Genomic DNA, 11978 nt, shown 5'->3' on the forward strand with positions numbered 1-11978 from the left:
TCCGGAAGCCTGAGTTGAAGCAGCTAGAGGGTCCCCAGGGGACAAGGGAGGAGCTAGAGTTAAGTTCCTCTCCTTAGTTTGGGGCTGTGGGGGAGCACAGGGTCGCCACAGCCCGTATTTTAAGTGACTTTATCTAAACCAGACCGTAGAACAGGCCTTTCACAGACCCCCAAGGATTACCACCATCTTACACGGAGCTCTCGTCGGCGGATCCAAGCAATAAAGCTTGATGTGGTTTAGGTCTGGGGAGGTCCTGGAATTTCTTGGATTCCCAGGGAAGGTCACGGCCACTTAGTGCGTTAGAGGGGCCGAAGTAGAAAATGTGGGCAGAAGCTGAGCTGTTCCAAGAGTCCGTCTTCCGTTTTCCTACTTAGGGTTGTGTACTCCGAGTTTCATCGTGTATTCGTTTGACGCCCTGGGACGTTTGGGCGCAGGTGTTTGAGGGCTGTGACGAGGCTCTGTCCAGCGCGGCGTGCGGGTGGGCTGGGGGGACCCCGGCAGTGACCACTGGCCTGCTCTGTTTCAGGATTCCTACTGCAGCCACTGTTGGGTGCTTGGAGTGACCGATGTACCTCAAGGTTTGGAAGGAGACGCCCTTTCATTCTTGTCCTGGCTATAGGTCTGTTGTTTTGGAACTGGAATAAAGTGGAAAAAAAAAAAAAGAAAAGAAAGAAAGAAAAAGAAAGAAAGGCCCCAACTGCTTCCTCTTAGCAAAACCTAAAAGCGTGTTGACCAAAGCAGGGAGGCAGATAATCTCAGCGGCGCGGGGGCAGGGAGCAGCCTGTAACCGGCCTGAGTTCACTGTGTCGGTCTGTCCCTTCGATTTTTTTTAAGAACGACTTAATAAAGTGCATGTCATTCCCGCCCTGATTGACAAAATAAAAACCCTGATCCAAGCGAAAAAAACCCAAAACACAAAAAACCGTGGTGAGTCTGCGGGTGACTTTGCCGACGGGCTCTGCGTGAAGTTTGGTTTGAAAGGAATTCTCGGGGCCCTAGAGATTCTAGATGGAAGCGTTCGGCGGCGGGGCAGAGCGGCTGCGCGTTTCCTTGGCCTGACCGCGTCTCTCTGTCCGCAGGGGCGTTGCTGGGCCTGTCGCTCCTGCTCAACGGCAGGGACCTGGGCGCGGCGCTGGCCGACTCGGCCGACGACCACCGGTGGGGGCTGCTGCTCACCGTGTGCGGGGTGGTGCTGATGGACTTTAGCGCCGACTCGGCCGACAACCCCAGCCACGCGTACATGATGGACGTGTGCGGCCCCGCCGACCAGGACCGCGGCCTCAACATCCACGCGCTCCTGGCAGGTAGGTCCGCCTCCGCTCGCCCCGATGCAGAAACCCCGTTATGAAACTCAAATATACGGGGGCGCCTGGGTGGCTCCGTCAGTGAAGAGTCTGCCTCGGGCTCAGGTCATGATCCTGGGGTCCTGGGGTCCTGGAATCAAGTCCCGCATGGGGCTCCCTGCTCAGCGGGGGGTTTGCTTCTCCCTCTCCCTCTGCTGCTCGCTCTCGCTGTCAAATAAATAAATAAAATCTTTAAAAAGAAGAGAAACCCTCAAATATACGGATGAACACGGATGTGATTGAAAATACACATTTCAGACGATACGGTTCAGCGATACTACGGAGTGTGATAGGGGCGTATCTGTGCGTGAACTCGCTGTAGCTACTCGTATGCACGGGTGAGTCTCCGTGTAGACGGTTCCACGGGCTCTTTATTCTCATTGTTGGAGGAGTTACTTTCTACAAAGTCCCACGAGCCCCGAATTCGCCAGAACTGAGTCACCGCCCCCAGGAAAATTGCAAGGTTAGGTTCCTGGGAACCTCTGGTCCCAGTTTCATCAACCCGATCGGCACCTCAACTTGTTTTATGTGTTTCTGTTGAAAGCCACCCTCTGCACGCCTATCATAGATTCACGAATCGGGAACACGCGCCAGCAGCCCCGTAACACGTGCCTGAGCGGAGCTTACCTGACACACAGGTTTTCTTCACAAGACACAGCATGGCCTCCTCAGACTTACGAGCGAGAGACGGTGGGGCATCAGCACTACACGGGGGGGGGGGGCGTTTTAGACAGTGATGTCACCCCCCCAAAAAGGCAAAAAACCTGCAGAAATGTGGCACCATATAGACAGCTAGAAGGTTGGCCAGTCACAGTCCTGAGGGCTGAAATGAGGTCGAACATCGCCCTGTTTGGCCCCAGCTGGGCCCCGGTGTGTTCGCGCCCCCCGGGAATACTGAGTGTGGTGGCGTGTGAGTGTGTGTTGGAGTCACGAAGACGTTTCAGTGAGTAGGTGAATTGGCACATACGGAGTCTGCATATGACAAGGAGTTGCTCACACGTGCGTGTCACACGCACGCCCGAGTTGTGCTTGCTGCAAACAGGAGACACGGGCCTATGCAGGGGAGACATGAGGCCAGAACGACCACGGAGCCACAGAGCCTGTGTGATTAGCAGAAGTGAGAGGCGCGGAGGGCGAGGATTAGCCTCAGGGGCCGTGCACGTGAACGCCTGGAGAGGACTGGCTGCGGAACAGGCCGAGAACTCAGTATGGTGTTTGCTTATTCTCGACATATCAGTACGTCCAGCCTTCTTATATAAAACACGTACCTTGTCCAAAAGAGAATGGAATAAAACAATCCCGTTTAAAATAGCATTGGGGAGTGTTTCTAAAGGTCAAGGGAAAGACGTAACAAGACCGGGCTGCGCAGGACCGGGGTGAAGAGGCGGGAGACCGGGAAGATTGATCGCGAAGCCTGAAGCGGTATGGGCTTTTCCTCCTGTTCAGTGGGCGACATTGGGCAAACTGCTCAGTCTGTCCAATCCCAGTTGCCTCTTCTAGAAAATGCCACACTTGTCTCTATTTACGCACATGCGTGGATGGGGGGCCAGGGTGCTTCTGCAGGGGTCTCGGTGGGGCCAGTGCTGGGGTACGGAGGGTAGCAAGGAGGACCCCCGTTTTTTACCTTATGGTCTTCTGTATTATTTCTTTTCTTTTCTTTTCTTTTCTTTTTTTAAAGATTTATTTATTTTGGAGAGAGAAAGAGAGAGAGCACAGGTGCATGCGTGGGGGGGAGGGGCAGAGGCAGAAGGAGAGAGACAATCTCAAGCAGACTCCACAGCCAGTGCGGAGCCTGACCCGGGGCTCGATCTCACCACCTTGAGATCCTGACCCGAGCCAAAATCAAGAGTCAGATGCTTAACCAACTAAGCCACCCAGGTGCCCCCTTTTCTTTTTTTATTGTGTTAAAATACACGTAATATAAAATTTACCATCTTAACCAATTTTATGTGAACAGTTCGGTGGCATCACACACATTCACTCGTGGTGGGACCATCCCCACCGCCCCCCCCAACCTCCTCATATCGTAAAACTGAAACGCTGAGTCCCCACTCCCCGCACCCAGCCCCCAGGCTCCCACATACGCTCCCTCTGTCTCTCTAATTTTGACAACTGAGTCCTTCATACGGGTGGCCTTACACAGTGTTTGTCTTTTTGTGGCTGGCTGATTCCCCTAGGACAGCACTCACCCCTGTCATAGCAGGTGTCGGAAAGTCCTTCCTGTGCATGGCTGAGTAACACGCCGTCGTGTGGGGGGTCATGTCTTGCTTATCTGTCACCTGGTGATGGACACTAGGTGGCTTCCAAGTGTCAGCTGTCATGACTCATGCTGCCACGAACTCGGGTGCGCGAATGTCTCTTCAAGACCCTGCTTTCAGTTCTCTGGGCTATAAACCCAGAAGTGAAGTTACTGGATCGTGCGGTAATTCTAGTCTACATTCTCCGAGGAGCCTGCACACTGTGTTCCGTGGCGGCCGCCCCGTCCCACACCCCACGAGGCTCCGATTTCCCCACATCTCCGCCAACACTTGTTACTGTCTGGCTTTTTGAAACAACCCATCCTAATGGTGTGAGGCGGGGTCTCATTGTGATTTTGATTTGCGTTTCCCTGACGTCTAGCGATGCTGAACGTCCCTGTGTGTGCTTCTCGGCCATGTGTGTGTCTTCCGGGGGAAAAAGAGACACTAAGTAGATACGTGAGTCCTTTGCGCGTGTTTGAATCAGGTTGTTAGTTTCTTTGAGGGAGAGTTGATGTACCGTTTCTTTCCCATGAGGATGTATTTGCTTCAGTCATTGCTTTTAAAAAACAAAAAGTGGTTAATGAAGGTCATCTCAAATCTGACCTTACATAAGGGCCACAAAATAGCAACTGTGTCTTCAAGAGAGTGGGAGGAAGCTAAGCGGGGCCACGAATGTGGGGAGATGAGAACACTAGAGGAGGGGAGACATGAAATTCAAAGGCCCGTAAGGATAGTCAGGGACAGATGAGGGAGTTCTAGGGGGGAAACCATTAAGTAAGTGGATTCAGGGCCACGTGCCACCTTGAGGGGCCCGTGGAAGGTTGAGCTGAGCGTGTCTGAGCCCAGGCCTGGCCACAGAAGTTACTATTTAAAAGTGGCTGGTTCTCCCCAAAGGCGAGGGCGGCCAGATCGCACAAGCTGTTTGGATCACAGCAACAGCAGGAGTGAACGGAGAGAGCTCGCCTCCCCTCCAGCAGACGGGCTCGACATGCCGCTGAGCTCAAAATAAGATAACGCTGCAGCCCCGTGGCGTAGCAGGGAGGGGGGCCGGGGTGCTAGGGACGTGGGAGCGGCAGGGAAGCAGCACTTTCTGGAGCTAAGTGTATGCGGTGCTGCTGGCCGGGCGCGACGTGGCATCGCCCACATTTTTACCCTGGGCTGCATGAATCAGTTTGCCATTTACCTGTTATCGGAGGCTGTGGGATGCCGTGAGCAGGGGCAGAGGACCGAATCTCTGCAGCCCTGTTGTTTCCCGCCGGCTTGCTGACCCAGACAGCAAGGGTGGCTGTCCTTGGTCACTATTGGGGGTGACTGCTAGCGGGGGCCGTGCATGAGGATGCGGGCAACAGGCGAGCAAGACCGGGGCGGCCACGTGAATTCCCCCACACACGTGCAGTGGTCTGCGTGTTGGAGACGAGATCGTCCATGCTTGCCCGGCACTGGCGCTGGGGCTGGGCTTCTCGAAGGGGCCTGTGACCCAGGGTAGACATTCAGTATTCTAGCAAGGCCGTGTGTAAGGGGGACAGCCGTGGACGGGAGGGCACATGCCACTTGCCGTGGAGCCTGGCAGCCCCGGGCAGGTGGCCCTTGAGCAGGAGAGCAGGAGAGGGGGACCCTGCGGCAGGACCCTGGGAATCCCATTCTCACGTGCATTTTTGCTGGGGTGTAGGAGGGACCGATGCGGCATCTGGATCCTCGCAAAGGATTTGGCCACTTGAGTAAGACACGGAACCGCAACTCTCGAGGGCCCTCCCCCCCCCCGCCGCCCGCAGGGGGTGGGGGGACTTAACCCTGCATCTCTCTCCAGGCCTCGGAGGAGGATTCGGATATGTGGTCGGGGGCATCCACTGGGACAAAACCAGCTTCGGGAGAGCCCTGGGGGGGCAGCTCAGGGTCATCTACGTCTTCACCGCCGTCACCCTGAGTGTCACCACCGTCCTGACCCTGGTCAGCATCCCCGAGAGACCCCTGCGGCCCCCTGGCGAGAAGAAGGCCACCATGAAGAGCCCCAGCCTCCCGCTGCCGCCCTCCCCGCCGCTGCTGTGCGAGGACGGGCCCGGCGAGCCCCTGCCCTGCCCCCCGGCCACCAGCCTGTACGCCAGCTTCTCCAGCCCCATCTCCCCGCTCAGCCCGCTCACGCCCAAGTACGGCAGCTTCGCCAGCAGGGACGGCTCCCTGACGGGCATCAACGAGTTCGCCTCGTCCTTCGCCACCTCCAACATCGACAGCGTGCTCATCGACTGCTTCACGGGCGGCCCCGACCCCTACCTGGCCATCCCCGGCAGCGCCCCGCGGCCGGCCATCAGCGTCAGCTTCCCCCGGGCCCCCGACGGCTTCTACCGCCAGGACTGCGGCTTCGGGGAGCGGCGGGAGGCAGCCCTGGCCGCGGGCCCCGACGGAGACGTGCTGAGGGTGGGCTCCCTGGACACCCCCAAGCCGCGATCGGCCGGGATCCTGAAGAGACCCCAGACCTTGGCCATCCCGGACGCGGCTGGAGGAGGGGGTCCCGAAACCAGCCGGAGGAGGAACGTGACCTTCAGTCAGCAGGTATGAGCGAAGGTGGGGGGGTGGGGCAGGGGTCCGAGGGCACCGTGTGTGGTTCGCCCTCATCAGTTAGGTGGAGAGAGGGGTTGTCACTCTGGAAAGACCCCCCGAACCCTCCCCGCCGTAGGCATCGGGAAGTCGGTAGATGGAAGCAGACAAGGCCTGCGCGGGGGCAGAGGCCGGGCCGCACGCGAGGGCCTTCAGGGGTCTGTCCAGGGCCCATCGGCGGCTTAGCATGCTGGCCACCGTTAGAGGGACACTCCTTTGAAACATGGCCACGTTTGCCCCAAGGTAGCTCAGGCCCCGAGGTTCCTGGAGTGAGTGTGTCAGAGGCCTCCTTAGTGCTTCCCTCGGTGCCCGCCGCGCTCGGGCTGCGTGACTCTGGGGCCAGCAGAGCTCAGTCCCCCCCGGGGCGGACACCACACAGGAGGCCCAGCGGACGGTTCTGGGCCCTCCCGGAGTCTGGCCTCAGCCGGCCATCCCAGAGGCTGGCACAGCTTGGGATTCTAAAAGGCTGCGTGTGGCATGGTCTGTGCAGACGAAGAACCTTCCAGAAGGCTGTGTGTTGTATTCAGTATATGTCAGAATGGCTGAAAGGCCATCAGCTGGTACGTGGGATTTTAACCACCGTCAGAGTCTGCTGGCTTGAGGCCACCTTCAGTAAAAGAAAGGCTACGTGGTCACTTGAAGCAGAACAGTTCTGGGGCCCACTTGCCCGTGGCGGGGTGGGGGGTCAAAGGGTGAGAGAGGATTCCAGAGAGAACTTGGAGTTTCTAGAAACTGTGTGGCCCCACGGGCGGCAGGTGGCGTGACAGTGGGGGGCTTGGCGGTGCGGCCTGCGGCCCTGCCCGGTGTGGGGGCTGTGTCACCCCAAGGACTGAAGCCACTGGGCCCCGGGGGCTCTGCTCCTCGTCCCCTCTCCACTCCCGGCAGGACTGACGGACTCCCCGGTTTCGGGGGAGGCTGACTGGAGCCCCACTCGGAGGCGGCTGCTCCTTTTCTCTCCGGTTGAGTCCTCAAGGGCGCCCGCGTGTCTGGTTTGCTCTTCTCTGGGGCGCGGCAGCCGGTCGTCCCCGTGCTGCCTTCACCGTCCCTTGAGAGTGGCTGTCCTCTCACCGGGGCACCTCCTGGGCTCAGGTCTGGACAAGGTCTGAAGAACCAGAACTCACCAGAGGGTTAGGAAGTCCTGTCGCCGACGGAAGAGAGAGGTCGCTCCAACGGCTCAAGGGCCTCAGCCGCACCCACGAGGACATCTGAGCGCTCCCCGACCTCTGTCAACAGCGGCCCATCCTAGGCTGCTGCAAACATTCCATCCGGCTTCTAGACCAGTTCCTCAGTTATGCTCGCAACTCTCGTTTGAGTCCTTTCTTCTAGGTCCATTCTCGGGGAGCCGCATTGAGGAGCCAGCTCCGTGAGGAAGGTCGAGCTCACGAGCTGCGCACAGACACGTCTAGCCTCAGCTGGGCACGCGGCTTTCATTTTCGCAGCCCCCGTGGATGTGGCTGTCCGTGGGGCCGGTGCCGTGGGCTGTTAGCTTCCTCTGGGGCCCCCCACTTGGCTGATCTGGGAGCCGAAGACAGCACAGGCTCCCCTGCAGAGCCGGGGCGGCATCCCCTCCTCACCCCTGCCGCTTGCAGAACCATTAGCTCCCCCGGCTGGTGTCTGTGCCGGCGCCCCAGGCAGGGTGACCCAGGCAGGGCGACCGAGGAGTGATGCCTTCTCGCGTCGGGAAGAGTTAGCAAACCAAATTGGGGAGCGGGTTTGCCGACGGGCTGGTGCTCCTGGGCCCCAGAAGGAAACCTGGCCCCGTGCCGAGGGCCCAGGTAAGTGTGTTTGCTCGCGCACCTGCTGCCTCGGCCGCCCCAGCCTCCGTGTAGGTGGGAGTCGCCCCTGCCCGAGAGAGCTGGGAACAGATTCCCCGGTCACCTTGCAATAAGCCTCTTTCATACCCTGCTCTTAGGAGAAGAAGGGGTGTTTGTAACATCTGGATTTGAACCGATCCATAGTTCTTGTATTTCAGATGTGTTTCACGTTTGGCAAGGTCTCCACTCGCTCTCTGTGGCACAGGTCTCTCTCGTCCTGTGGCCGAAGTGTGGGCACGCCCCCAAACGGGGCTGTTCTTGGCTGCTCCTGGTCTGCGATGAGACGACCAGCGTCGCTCAGGGTGGTGCTCGGTGCAAGGCTGGCACTGCCTGGGAAGGGGACCCTGTGCAGCCCGTGTGTGTGTGTGTGTGTGTGTGTGTGTGTGTGTGTGTTTCTGATTCACTTTCTCATCGCAGCAAAATACACACTTCCACGCGATGGCTGGAGTCTGGTGCTCTGATGAGGAGCTTTCTGTGGGCTTCCTTTCCAGGTGGCAAATATCTTACTGAACGGCGTGAAGTACGAGAGCACGCTGGCGGGCTCAGGCGAGCCGGCGGGGCAGCCTCTGTCCATGCGGCACCTGTGCTCCACCATCTGCAACATGCCCAAGGCCCTTCGCAATCTCTGCGTCAACCACTTCCTGGGTGAGCTCCCGGCCAAGCGCCCCACGGTTCTGCGTCCCAGCCTGGGTCTCGCTTTGCGATGGGGCGGTGATGGGGACGCGGCTACCTGACCTGGGGCTCCCTCCCCTGCCAGCCTCCCACGACGCCCCAGAGCCCCACGTCCCGTCCCGGGGGACATTTCCCACCGTTTAGACTGTCTAGATGCCACCAAGGGCAGGACGTGGCGTGGGGCGGCCCTGGAGGGCTCTTCTCCAGGAAGGGCCAGAGAGATGCCTCCTCCAGGCAGCCCCGAAGTAAGCCAGGTGCTCCAGACGGAGGCACAGCCCTTCCCCCGTGCCCCTATTACCAAAAGCTGTTTGGACCACTGACAGTTAAGTGACGGACGCCACAGGTGGGACTTGTGTCTTAAGCCCGTTAGGGCCTCACTGCTGTCTTACTCCTAGAGCTGAGACATTCACACATACAGACACTGACACGTGCTCGCGGGTGCCTGGCACTGGCCTTGAACCCACGAGCCTTGGTGTTCGGATTGCCACGGAGCAGCCCGAGCTTGCAGTTCATTCCATCCGTATCTCCTTGCCGTCGGGGTGTTGAGACTCTGAGGATGATTAAGAATTTGAGATACTCTAGGGCTCTCAGACACGGAGGGATGTAAATCAGGATGTCTTTCTAGAAGGCATCGGCAAAGGCAAGAATCTTAAAAATGTCCATAACCTTGATCCCAGTGACCCTGGTTGGCGTTCTTTGCAAAAACGTAATCAGAAATGTTAGCAAGAACCTATGGGCCAGGTTCTCATCACGGCATGATTTATAATAGCCAGACGCCGGGAAGCAGGGGCGGGGAGGAGGGGGGTGGAGGAGGAGTGCGGAGGGAGGTAAGAATGTCCAGCAACGTGAGAAGCAGTATTTTGCTGCCATTAAAATGGGCTCTTTAAGAATATTTACTGGCAGAGGAAGTTGTGCGTGATAATTATTGGGGTTCAAGACGTCCAACAAACGCCACCCCCTTCCTCTACCAAAGACGAAACTGACACAACGTCCGAGGAACGGAGCCCTGGTTTCATCGGCGACAGGGCAGAGTGGGCCTCTGTGGGCATTTGCGCTCCTGGAGTGTTTCTCGCAGGGGCGCCCGCCCCCTCGTGCCTGCGGCTGGGGCTCCCCCGGCGTGTTCTTCCCCTCCTTGCCGAGAGGCAGCTAGAAGGAGTGAGGGACTGGCTTTCCTCGTGCCAGTAGCGTTCAGAGAAAGGATGGAATATGACCTTTCATGCAACAGAGCCAGTGTTTATAAGGCTATGTATTTGCTTTTAAAAAAAGACCGGTAGGAAACCTACCAATTTCAGCAGAGGGAAAGTGATCTCCGGGTGGGGAGGCTGTGGGCAGCTTCTTGCTTCAGTTCCGAGTCCGCGAAAGCCAAGTTGACTCTGATCACTGGTCAAAGCACCTGTTGGCGAGAGCAGGGGCCGCGGCGGCGTCTGCCGGCGGTCACCGGCCCTCTGCCCCTCTCAGGGTGGCTCTCATTTGAGGGGATGCTGCTCTTCTACACGGACTTCATGGGCGAGGTGGTGTTTCAGGGAGACCCCAAAGCCCCGCACGCGTCGGAGGAGTACCAGAAGTACAACAGCGGCGTCACCATGGGCTGCTGGGGGATGTGCATCTACGCCTTCAGCGCTGCCTTCTACTCAGGTGCCCGCCGCCCCGGGGGAGAAGCGCGGCCGGGGTCCCCTCGTGGGACCGTTGGATGAAGGGAGGTCTGTGTCTGCACAGTTGCAGGCGTGGCATCCCCGTTTGGAACAACCTGTCGGGTCTGCCGGGCGGCGCTGCCCTGTGCTGGGTGGCGGGGCAGGTCCCGGGGGGATGGGGTGTCTCTCCAGACCCGAGTGAACCACGGGCAGAAAGGCCCGTGAGGGAGGGCAAAGGGGGGGCCTCGGGACAAACATGGAGGTCACCTCCAGGCGGGTGTGCTGTCTGCCAACCCCCGCCCCCCATCCTTCCATGTGGATTCACGTGGTGACTGGTCCAGAGGGAGGGGAGGGGCAGCTGAGAACGGGGGTGGGGGGGAGAGGGCAGGGGGAGGGCAGGTGGGGAGAGCCAAGCCCAGAGGCTGAGATGACCCTGAGGTTGGCGGTGGGGGACCCAGGGGACACAGGAAGCTGAGCTGGGTCCCAGCGGGGGGCCTGGGTGCTGGTGGGGGTCAGCCCCGGGTTCCATCAAGGGCCAGAGAGTGGGTGCTTTCGGCCTCGTGGGCCGCGCGGCCTCCGGGGAGGGTGGCTCGGAAGCCACCTCGGGTGAGACGCTGCTAGCCAGTGTGCGTGGCTGAGTCCCAGTAAAACCTCCTTTATGTTTGACGGGAACTGGAATTTTCATGTAATTTTCACGTGTCACAAAATACTTGTCTCCTTTTGATTTTTTTTTTAAACCCTCTAAAAATATAAAAACCGTCCTTGGCTCCAGGTGGCACCCCAGGCAGGCGGCGGGGCGAGCTTGTCCCAGGAGCAGTTTCCCTGCCGGCCTGGTTTTGCCTCCCCGTCCTGCACCCCGAGCCCATTCGGTGTCTCGGCCCACGATCCCTTCACCGGCACCCCCTCCTGGGCCTGCCGTCCCTCTGGACCACCCTGGCCCGGGCGCCCCCAGAGCTGACTCCCCACGCAGGCCTTCTGATCTGGGGCGAGGTGCCGGCCAGCGGTAGGGCCGGCCCCGGGGAGGTGGCCCCGGGAAACAGAGTCCCTGGAGCCAGCGGGCAGTCCGCCGGCCGCTCATCTTCCTTTCCGGCCCACAGCCATCCTCGAGAAGCTGGAGGAATACCTCAGCACCCGCACGCTGTACTTCATTGCCTACCTGGCCTTTGGCCTGGGGACCGGGCTCGCCACCCTGTCCAGGAACCTCTACGTGGTCCTGTCCCTGTGCATAACCTACGGGATTTTATTTTCCACGCTGTGCACCCTGCCCTACTCGCTCCTGTGTGACTACTACCAGAACAAAAAGGTAAGCGCCTCCGGGTCCTGAAGAGGCCTGGCTGGGCCTGGAGAACCCCCCCGCCCCCGAGAAGTGGCCCCGGGAGTGGCCGCGCGCTGGAAATGAGGGGCCCGTTCAAGCATGAAGAAATGTCACCAGCTGGTGACAGTAGAGCATAAACCCGAGCAGGGAGCTGCCCCTAGGGGCGCCCCATTCTGGGGGGGGGGCAGCGGGGAGGGAGGAAACCTTCTGCCAGGTTTCGGGGTCACCCGTTAGCACGGGGCCTCGGGCGAGGCAAGGGAGGGACTCACCCGGGACACAAAAAACTCAGTGATCAAGGTCAACAATAGGTTAATGCAGTATTAAAAAAAAAAAAAAGCCTGAGCGCAGGAAAGTCCTGGCTGAACGGAGTC

General features: G+C 59.1%; 1 protein-coding gene across 3 annotated transcripts in view; it reads left to right on the plus strand.

Annotated features, from left to right (window-relative positions):
- Window positions 1-11978, plus strand: part of SLC45A1 (solute carrier family 45 member 1) — a 24345-nt gene that overhangs the window by 7344 nt on the left and 5023 nt on the right. The window contains exons 1-6 of one of the 3 annotated variants that reach the window (XM_040619359.1): window positions 1196-1304; window positions 5391-6130; window positions 8481-8652; window positions 8767-8772; window positions 10120-10296; window positions 11390-11595. In XM_040619359.1, coding sequence (XP_040475293.1) covers window positions 1196-1304; window positions 5391-6130; window positions 8481-8652; window positions 8767-8772; window positions 10120-10296; window positions 11390-11595 — 1410 coding nt within the window. Of the gene's footprint in view, window positions 1-1195; window positions 1305-5390; window positions 6131-8480; window positions 8653-8766; window positions 8773-10119; window positions 10297-11389; window positions 11596-11978 lie in introns of those variants that run through there. The other 2 variants (XM_040619358.1, XM_040619357.1) reach the window with 2 other exon arrangements.

The sequence above is a fragment of the Ursus maritimus genome, unplaced genomic scaffold (genome assembly GCF_017311325.1).
Source record: "Ursus maritimus isolate PB19 unplaced genomic scaffold, ASM1731132v1 scaffold_32, whole genome shotgun sequence".
Lineage (NCBI taxonomy): Eukaryota > Metazoa > Chordata > Mammalia > Carnivora > Ursidae > Ursus > Ursus maritimus.